The 10,746-nt window shown below is 40.1% G+C and overlaps 1 protein-coding gene across 2 annotated transcripts in view; it reads right to left on the reverse strand.

The window, feature by feature from the left end:
• Positions 1-1,403: 1,403 nt before the first annotated feature.
• Positions 1,404-10,746, reverse strand: part of Polk (DNA polymerase kappa) — a 68,599-nt gene continuing 59,256 nt past the window's right edge. Inside the window, exons 11-15 of one of the 2 annotated variants that reach the window (XM_055598450.1) lie at positions 9,479-9,575; positions 7,549-7,720; positions 4,917-5,831; positions 3,916-3,949; positions 1,404-3,739 (exon numbers count right to left, since the gene is read on the reverse strand). In XM_055598450.1, the coding sequence (XP_055454425.1) occupies positions 3,655-3,739; positions 3,916-3,949; positions 4,917-5,831; positions 7,549-7,720; positions 9,479-9,575 (1,303 nt within the window). In that variant the 3' untranslated portion in view covers positions 1,404-3,654. The remainder of the gene's footprint in view (positions 3,740-3,915; positions 3,950-4,916; positions 5,832-7,548; positions 7,721-9,478; positions 9,576-10,746) is intronic. The other variant, XM_055598451.1, reaches the window with a different exon arrangement.

Here is a 10,746-nt window from a genome sequence, read left to right on the forward strand (position 1 = left end):
CTGTTTAATGCTACTTGAATAGCACACTGTAATTTCACAAAGGAGCAGGCCCCACTCCTAAGACTCCCTAATGTGTTAAGAATTTGAGATTTTAAAAGGCAGAAAAATAGTTACCCTAAGTGAGCCCTATCTTTTTATTCTATATTTTAATGCAGTTCAGATGGACATTTATGTTGCAAGCAAATTTCAAGGGTTACCGTGGCAGGTCCAGGTTGCTCAACTCCCACATTTTGCAAAGAAAGGCCCCTCTCTTCAGAAGGGGCCTCTGAGCCCTTGGCCTTTACCAGCCTGGTAGGAATGTTTCATGCCCAAAGCTCTGGGCCAAACTGTATTGTTTGAAGAGATAACTTGTATTACCAACTGACTTATTTTGAATGTATGCCTTTTGAAGACTGAGGTCTTGGCCCACCAGCTCTCTGGAAGGTTTAAGGCCTAGTAGCTAAGGTCAGTTGGGGTGATAGGAACACCTGTCAGATTTTCAGGAAAAATTCTGGGTATCAAGGATTGGGCAAGGCGTCTTGGTGATATCTTGCATGCTGGCAGAGTACCTGTGGGAGAACTGCGTATACTTCATATGCCTCCCCTGGAAGCCTGAGGTTCTGCTGACCTCAAGCTCACCCTGTGCTGTGATTGAAACCCTGGATCTGACATACACAGAAAAGCATCCATCTTCTAGTATAAACTAGCCTCTTTACTTATTAGTTTATATCTTTTTACTCTTACAAGTTATAATCCCAGGCTTTGTAACTTTTCTCAGTTCTATTAGTCCTTCCAGAAAATAATCACATTTGTGGGTGGCCTAGGGACTCCAGGTAGTGAGATTCTATCAAATTTAATTTTTCTCTGAGTTATTAACCATAGAAGGACTGTTTATTTAAAAGCCAACACTTTTCTTACTACGATATTTAAAATACCCTCCCGTTACCAATCCTACTGTTAATACATTATTAATTCCTACATAAAATTTAGTATCTACTTACCTTTTTTTTTGAGACAAGGTCTCACTATGTAAACCAGGCTGGCCTTGAACTCAAGAGATCTTCCTGCCCCTGCCTCCTGAATGCAGGGATTAAAGGTATATGCTACCATACCTAGCTCTATTTACCAATTTCTAAGGTGTATCTGTGAGAGGTTAGTTTTATATAGTTATTCTTTCTGTTCATGAATAAGATTATTCCATTTATTAACTTATACTATTTATCTTCCAATACTCTTTAGTTCCCAAATCCTTAAACATTTTTTCCTTTTGCGGCACCTGAGAGATTCCCATAATAAACAAGATTACTTTTGTTCTATTTTCTAATTGGTCATTACTATCTTATAGGAATAGTATAGATTTTATAGGCAGAACTTTATTGAACTCTGAAAAAAAATGTAGATTTAAAACATAGGCAAGTGAGCCAAAAATAAATTTTCTCTTAAAAAAATGTAGGCAAACACACTGACCATATAAAGTTTCATTTTTATTTGTTTCTAGTTTTCACTCACTAGAGGATGGAAAAAGATGGTCTGAATAGTGTAATGAGGTCAAGGTATGATTCAAAGTTGGGAAGACACACAAAGGAATGTGAGAGATGTGGCTTTTGCATGGGGCTGGAGACGTTAAGACAGAGCTTCCTGGCTTAGGAGGCTTCTGGCGAGGAAGCAGCAATTTCTGTAAGAAGCTCTGGATTCTCCTGCTGAGAAGGGAATATGAGAGCCCAGCTGATGTCATACACCACAGCTCCTGATACTAAGGCTCAGGGACATCATGGAAGATGGGGCGGGAAGATTCTAAGAGCCAGGGGGCTGGAATTCTGCTGAGATAGTGTCTTTTACATATGACAAGTGGGTTATACCCACAAAATTTCAACAGCAGAGTCACTCAAACAAGACCCACACAATGACAACACTAGTTACACATGCCAGCACGGAGGGGGCTCCTAGATGAAGAGCTACAGCTGACAGCTGAGAAAGGGAGATCGGTCTTCTCCAGGAAGCCCCCGGTAAGTGGTCAGCCCTAAACACACATACATATGAGCTACATTCAATGCATTCAGCAGGTTATATATAGGTAACTATGTGTGCGCATATATATATATATAACAATAATTTACAGAGGTCATCATTTTGAGAGGGATTGAAGGGACATGGGAGAAGTTGGAAGAAAAAATAAAAGAAAATAATGTAAATACAGTATGCATGTAAGAAATTCTCAAAAATTTTTAAAATTTTAAGTTATTAAATATATATGATAGCATTCAAATAAACGGGGCATCTAAGTGAAAATAATTTCTTACTGTCAAAACAACAACAATAAATTTCAGATGGGAGAAAATAATAAAGTAATATCTACTTTTCAATACATTAAATCAGTTTCATTGAATTCAAATTTATAAATAATTCATATAGGTAAATCACAATCAATAACCAAACACCCAGCTTCGGAACTGTCATGGTCTGTGGTATCAGGTAAGGGAGTGGTATGTCAGCAAACTTTCAGCCCATCTTTAAGCCGCCTCATAATCCAGTAAGTCTGTGGCAAACGAGCCCAAGGAGGTTGTACCTCAAATATTTCTCTGTCTACTGCAAATGCATTACAATATGCAAAGACAAAACTATAAAAATATGCAGTTCTTTTTTCTTTTGGTTTCTTTAGAGAGACTTTCTCTGTGTAGCTCGGGCTTTCTTAGAACTCACTTTGTAGACCACACTGGCCTGAAACAGAGATCTGCCTGCTTCTGCCTCCCAGTGCTGGCACTAACGGCGTGCACCGCCGCCACCATTGAGCAGGATTTGGTTGTTAAAGCAGTAGCAGGAAGGGCTTTTTGATAAGACCTTGTGGGTATCTGTGTTTGGAGTAACTAATGGCTCCAAGTCTTTCCTGCATACATCTTAACAGAGAGGTGGCAGATATGGAATTGAGGTAAGGCTTCGGTAGGCTTCGGTAGGCATTCATCTCCTGAGCTGCACATTTTCTCTTAAAGAACAGAATGAAAATCAAGCGACTTATCTCGTTCATTGCAGATTTGTAGAAAGTCAAATATCATTGAGCAGAAATGAAATGCTGCTGTTTAAAATACTGAATTAAGAAAGACTATTTTGAATCACTAAACATTTCTTCATGTGCACCAAGTGCTTACTGACAAGAAAAAGCAAACAAATGTGAGCAAGCCCTCCAAACACAGGCAGTGCTGTGCGCTGCCTTCCTGAAGGTCGTGCTAGTCCCACGCTCTCCACAGACGGCCCGGTGAATGCAACGACAATGCTCACTGATCGCTTAGAGCATGAGCAAGTACAGCAGTGTCGGATGGCAGCACACTGGCCAAGCACTGAGATGCTCATGCTGAAGTTGGCGCACACAACTCAGAGTCCTCATGAATATTTTATACTCATTACAAAATAGCACATCACCTTCTGACCTTCTTACTTTTGTTTCAAGTTGTTTCTAACATGACTGATTTCCAACTGATATACACTGGAAATTAAATTCTTATGGGCTAATGAAGAAAATATAAAGAAATAAGTTAATATTTGGTCTACATTCTTAAAAAAGGTCATGTAGGGAGGGAGTATTGCACTTGTCTTCCTTAATGAATGAATTTAAAATGAGGAAGAATACACTGATTACAAAATCAACAATTTCAATAAAAATGTTGCTAAAACGTCCAAAGTTCATTTAAAAAACATGTCAAGGGTGTGTCTGGGACTGCGAGGTTTTGTTTTCTTCGCGGTTGAGCACTTCGTTTTCAGTCCCGGTCTGGAATGAGAAAGAACACACAATTTCTATGCAGAAGAAAATATTTGAAAATAATTCTGCAAAAGCAGCTTTCAAAACTGTCACTTGGTAAGTTACAAATGCAAAGGTTAGCCCCTAAAGCTCAGAGTAAAGCATAAGTTTGTTGCTCTTTTTACTGAAGCCCAAGCCAGTTGTACCTTTTTGTCCTTCCTGTAGCCTTCTGAAGTCTATCTGCAGGACAAAGAAAAGCCAAGAAATTCCATGAGGGAAAAGAGAAAATAATTAAAAAGCTTCACAAAAATGAAAGAGATAAAAATAACTGATTAAAGATAACATTATACATATCCTAAAATAATTTTTTAAAATATAGTATTATACTAATTAAATTAGTGTGTGTTGTGTGTGTATGTGTGAGCTCACACGTATGGAAGTGAGTGGACAACTTTTGTAGGTCAGTTCTTTCCTTCCATCTTGTGTTCCAGAGGTCAAGCTCAGGCCGAAAGCCTTGCCAGCCAGACCCTGCACGTGAGAGCACCCCCTGCCAGCCCCATAAGGTTAATTTATAGTATTGGTTCTTTATAATTTACTGGTTCTATTGGCATTAAACTTAATTTCTGCAATCTTGCTGCAGTCAGCACTACCAAGAGACAAGTGAAAAAGGTTTCCTGGGTCTGTAAGTACAGCTAATTTGTCACTGTGCACTGGCAGATAATCCCGAGGGAATTTCTTTTCTGATTAGATCACTCAGATCCTTCATCTTTTAACTTCATTCAACACTCACTCAAAACTAAACTGGATTTTTCCATCAATTCAAAAGCTTGTTTGAGTTATTTATAGCCATGGTAAGGCAACTAATATTTTTCTAAATAAGAGCAAACACAAGACAGCCTTTCAATGGTGTACATTTCAAATTCAGCAGTTTCAGAATTTTAATAGGCCATATCCCCAGAAAATCATATTCCTATTATTTTCGTAATATGTTCACACACACATGAGGGTGTACATGTGTGTGCCTAGTGTCTGCAGCGGCCAAAAGAGGGCACTGAATCCCCGGAGCTGGAGTCACAGATGGCTGTGAGCCCCCATGTGGGTTCTGGGGGTCAAACCTAGATGCTCGGAGAAAGTAGTAGGTGGTCTTAGCCCCTGGCCATCTCCCTCATTGCCCCCAACACATTCCTCTTAATGACTACATGCTTACCAGTACTTCGGGAGCTTTCTTTGGGTTGGTTAACCGAATTGACTTCACCATTTCTCAGTTCCTGGATAATGCCTTTATTTAAGCAAATGTCCACATGCACATTGAAGAGGGTAAGGTCAGAAGTCTTTTGTTCTTGGTTACAAACAGGGCAAACTAGAGCTTGTCCTGTTCCTGTCTCATCTGTACAGGGCTGGGCGGATGCTTGCCTACTTAATACACTGACAGTTCCCTCTGCCAGTGAAACGGGACAGGACCTGTTTGGAATATCAGAATATTCCTCTCTGCTGCAAGCCTTCCCTAAAGTGTCCACACTTGCTGCTTCCACTGAGCTGTCTTCAGTCTCTAGCAGGTCTATACCATCTACTGAAGGGACCTCTCCATTCTTATATTCCTGTTTCTCACACAGTGGACTAGAATGGTGAGCCTTTTCCTTCTGACTAAGGTCTGCAGAGGAAACATTTGAGTACAAGGGCATTTTCAAGTTCTTCCTGGTGGATGATCCATCAAGACACACATCTACATGTTTGTTAAAGGCTTCCAGACTGAGACCTTCCTGCTCCCTAAAGCAAACTGGACACAGAAATGTCTGACAGTTATTTGAATTCTCTGATATTTCAAAACTCTCTCTCATCTTCTTCAGTGCCTGGAATGGCTGCAAGGTCTGCAGAGCCTGCTGAGCCACAGTTTCACATCTGGGTGTGTCTTGATGGCTCAAGGTCCTTTCTGATCGCTTTTTATCAAAGAAACTCTTCTTATGAGACACTTCTAAAGGTTTCACAAACTTGGTTTTGTCAGTTTTGTCTAGAATATACCCAGTAGATGACAAAGCCTGGTTTCCAGCTTGTAAGAATCCAATGATGCTCCTCTGTTGCTGTTTTTTGTCATCTTCATTAGAAAAAGTAGATATCCGAACACCTAAATGAAACTACAACCAGTCAGTTTCAAACTGTAGAAAGATATTCACTCCCAATACAAACAAAACATTTAACCTACTACTATTATGACACACATGTAACAGGCAGAGAGAAGTAAGTACCACTGGAGACGTGTACACAGACAGGCACATACACACGGTTTTCCAGTGTTAATGCATACGTAGTCTTCTGCATGTTAGGCATATATTTACCACTTTACCACATTCTCAAGTCAATATTTTCCAAATTAAAGGATACTTTCTCAAAGCTGAGATTATGAAGAACTTACATTGCTTTATAAAACTAGGTGTCGGTAAATGTTAAGAATCTATTGGAGTACACAAGGTCTTATATAGAACTTTCAATGTTTCATGTATGATGCCATTAAATAGAATGTCATTAGTTGGGGTCAACTTTAGAGGCTCTTCAGCTCTAATTATTTTAAGGAGTGTTTCGTTTTCATGCAACAATTAAACAGAGAATTCCCCAAGGCCCTGTTGTCATTTGCATACAACCTCCGGTACTGTACACACACACACACACACACACACACACACACACAGACACACACACACACACACAGACACACACACACACACACACACACACACACACACACACACACACACCCCACTAGCACCCAAACTCTACGGTCGACCTTAGGATTTGCTCTTGACAGTGTTTATTCTATGAGTTTAGATGTGGTTATAAGGACATGAATTCATCATTATAGAATCACACACAGTTGTTTCACTAGCCTAAAACCCTTCTGCTTTGTCTATTCATCCTTCCCCTTGGGCAATATTGTCTTTTTACTATCTCCAAGGTTTTGCCTTTCTCAAGATGCCAAATGTCCACTATTGGCTTCTTTCACTTAGCAGTAGTTACTTGTTTCCCACATTATCCCGCTGTCTATACATACATAGTTTATCAGTCCACTTAAGTGTATCTTGCCTGCTTGTAAGTCTTGCAATTAAGAATAAAGTTTCTACAGATACTTGCTCTTTGGTTCTTTTGAACATACTTCCTTTAGTGGTTTCACTGTACACTCTCTCAAGTGAAAGTTAGATTATGATCCCCTCTTGGCACAATCTCTTACAGTTCACTTACAAGTATGGCTTCCTAGCTTGTTTCCAACAGGTAGAGGCTGGCAGTGTGGTTTCACAGTGTCATACTTTTGATTTGTAATTCTGAAATCCAACATTTATTAAAAGTGTAGCATGAGGTAATAAAGAATAAACTGACGATATATTATTTTGTGTCCTCACAAACTAAATAACAAATTTGTTGTTGTTGCTTAGCGACAGAAATGTCCACATTTCATTATGTCATGGTGTTTCAGATCCCCAAAGAGTACTGCAGAACATAATTTAAATGCCCTGTATTTGTTTCTCAAATGTGTTTAGTATTGCGTTTTGAAATACCATGCCTCAAGGACTTCAGAAAAAACAAGGTTCAGAACAGCTTCCATCGGCTTAGACAGAACTGAAGTACATGAAATACAGTACATGCATCCACACACGCAACCACACAGACATACACACATGCATCCGGTTCTAGGAGTTACAACTGACAGAAGCAGAGGAAGAAGCGCTTGAACAATTTTAAGAAATAAATGGAGGAAAAAAGATTCCCAAGTTGATTTCTTTTTTTTGGGGGGTGGTGGCAGGGAACATTAAATACATAAAGAAAAAGTATATATATAGAGAGACGCCTACCCATCAGCCTTAACCGCAAGGGGTGTGGAGAACACGCAATAACTTCTGTCCTTAGCAGCTCTTTAGCGATGGCGAATATTTCTTCTGCAGTAGAAACGGTGGACAGAACTGTAGACGCTCGAGTTTTCACTTCAAAGTTCACATTCTTCAGCTTAATGGTGACAGTTCTTCCCTACAACACATGCAGCGCATTAGGAGGAAGGCTGCAGCACGTGCAGAGGAGAGCGTCTACAGGTTACAAGAGTTTAGGAAGTTCTGTACATGTGACATGCAAGCGCCACCAGCCGTTTACAAAACGTGGTCATGAAAACTCATAATTAGAATCCATGTCTGAAAATATCAGTTAGCATATAATTACTATGCCCCTCCTTAATTAAAAGGGCAAAGTTAACTCACCACCTTTGCTTTTACTGTACATCTCTCTATGGTAATTCAGTGCTGGCATGACTGCGCATGCCAGCGTGCTCCACAAGATGGCTGCAAGAATTACTTTGCAGTTAGTGTCTTAAGGACATGAGGCTTCAGCTGGGAAGACTGATGACATTTAAGTATTTCCTGGGGGTTTAAAGGAACTGGCAGCCATTTCACTTGAGGGCAAGTTCAACTTTCTGACTCATTTCCTGACTCATTTCAGAGTTAGTAACTTCAGGCAGGAGAAGCCTATCAAACATTCCCTTAACCAGGTGAGAGCCGCGACAGGAAATGACAAGAAGGCCACTTCACCTTTGTGGTATTGTTTCTAAACACCTATCCCCTATAACATGGGATACACAAGACAGCAGAATTCTGCAGAGCATATGACCAGTGGTTCTCAAAACTACTCTATAAAGAGGAAAAGGCTTACACACCGAACTAGAGAGACAGGACACCAGTCACCATGTGGGTCCTTGGATGGAATCCTGGAGACAAATTAGTAGACAGACAAGAGCAAGCCAAATGCAGTCTGATGCTTTGTTAACAACAAGGGCTAAGTTCACTTTCTAGCTTGACAAGTATCTATGGTGGTACAAAATGTTGACAACTGAGGAAAGTGGGTGAGCGGTATAATGGAAATCTCTATATTCTTTTGGAAACAGTCCTATAAATCTGAAATAATTCTAAAATTAAGTGTATCAAAAAACTGAAAAAAGAACTATCTGACACTTGAGCTAAGAACAGTTAGAAGTAAAAAGGTTCCTCAAATATTCCAATTTTTCTGCAATAACTTTTTAACACTTTTTTTTGCTTTGTTTTGTTTTTTCAAAACAAGGTTTCTCTGTGTAGCCTTGGAGTCCTGGACTTGCTTTGTAGAACAGGCTGGCCTCGAACTCACAAAGATCAGCCTGCCTCTGCCTCCCCAAGTGCTGGTATTACAGGCGAGCATCACTGCACAAGGCATTTTTTAATACCTTTGCATTACGTTTTGTAATAACTAACTCTGGCTTGCGGGACTGAAAAAAAATCTGTGTACTGCTCTAAAGGAAGAGTACACAGGACAGTCCAGAACATCCGAGGCTTCTGTTTTCAATGTGTTAAGCAACCAGGATAAGAGCCCTGAAATACAAGGCCTGTGCTAGAAGGTCACTGTCACTGTGAGTGACGCCTTCAGGAATGACCTGGAAAAGGTTTATGATAGGAAACAGCTGTAACAGTCCTTCCCTTTGCCTTTGTCTCTCCTGCCATTTAAGTCGAATCTAGCACATCACTCAAACGTAGTGTTAGGGTAGAAAGCCGCCCTTCATCACCTGGGACCAGTCACTCTAGTCCAGCGTCACAGCTTGTCCTTCATGGAGTGACCTCATCCCAGGCCTCACACAGGTCAGACCTTACTTCCTTTCTGGCTATTAGGGATGGGAGCATTCTATTTAATAAATGTATAGTCACTTGACTTAGAGTAGTAGCCTATAATGGAAAAGGTAAAAACTAAAATCATCCTGTCAAAATCCAGTACCTTAAGTCCTTCCTTCTGGAGATCGTGGGCGAGCTCAGTGCATAGTTCTTGGCATAAGCTGTACTGTTCTTCCGTTTTACTTATCTCGCTAAATGTCCTGGAGAAACAGGAAGGATTTTGGTATGCAATGTAAATTACAGCTGAATAATTTGGTAATGATAGACTACATTCAAGAGCCCAGCACTGTATTTTCTTTGGTATAAATTAAAGTTTTCATATAAACTAAAACATAAGTAAAAATATCTCTCTATATAAGTGATCAAAATCCATTTAGATAGGTGCATTGATTAGAACCCCCCCTTTTATGTTTTTCTCTTTTTTCACATGGCCTCACTTTGCAGCCCTGGTTGGACTGGAACTTGCTACATGCACCCAACTGCCCTTGAATTCACAGGGATCAGCCTGCCTCTGTCTCCTACTAACAGGATTAAAGACATGCTCACCACCATGCCCAGCTCCTCATTCATTTTTAAAGTGGTATATTGGCGCTTTCTTATTGTGAGTTCTTTACACAACAGAGAGGCCAGATCTGTGTGATTGTGAACCCAAGCTCAATACCAAACTTGATGCCCTAATGCATTTTTGAAGATCCAAGGAGGGTTTTCAGGGAAAACAGGAACTAGGCAGCGGTTCTTAAATGTCTCAGTAGAACTTTGCCGCTGTAAGGAATAACTGAGAAACGTTTAAAACTGCACACATTCCCCAGGCAAAGTTCCATTAAGAGTTCACATGACTCTACACAACACTCTAGCCCCGTACTAGACAACCTCTAAGCCAGTGCCTGTCAGCCTCGGGGCTGTGACCCCTTTGCAGGGTGAATGACCCTTTCACAGGGGTCACCTAAGACCACCAGAACACATTGCCACTTACACTACATTTCATAACAGCATCAAATTACGGTTATGAAGTAGCAATGAAACAATTTTACGGTTGGAGTGTCCACAGCACGAAGACCTGTACTAAAGGACCACAGCGCTGGGGAGGCTGAGAACTACCGCTTGGTTCTCCTTTACAAATACAACTTCAGGCTCCGTTATCTAAAACACGTAAGTCAAGGAGGCAGATTTGGATTGGGCTGTTTTTAATTTTACTTTGTGGCATCTGTTAGTACAGTGAGATGTCCTCAAATGGGATCCAGGTTTAAAAATGAAATTTATTTGTTTTGTATACATCTTATACTTAGAGCCAGAAGGTGTGTATATATATATATATATATATATATATATATATATATATATATATGCATATATATATATATATATATGCAT

This window comes from Psammomys obesus, unplaced genomic scaffold (genome assembly GCF_907164565.1).
Source record: "Psammomys obesus unplaced genomic scaffold, mPsaObe1.curated_primary_1811, whole genome shotgun sequence".
In the NCBI taxonomy this organism is placed as follows: domain Eukaryota; kingdom Metazoa; phylum Chordata; class Mammalia; order Rodentia; family Muridae; genus Psammomys; species Psammomys obesus.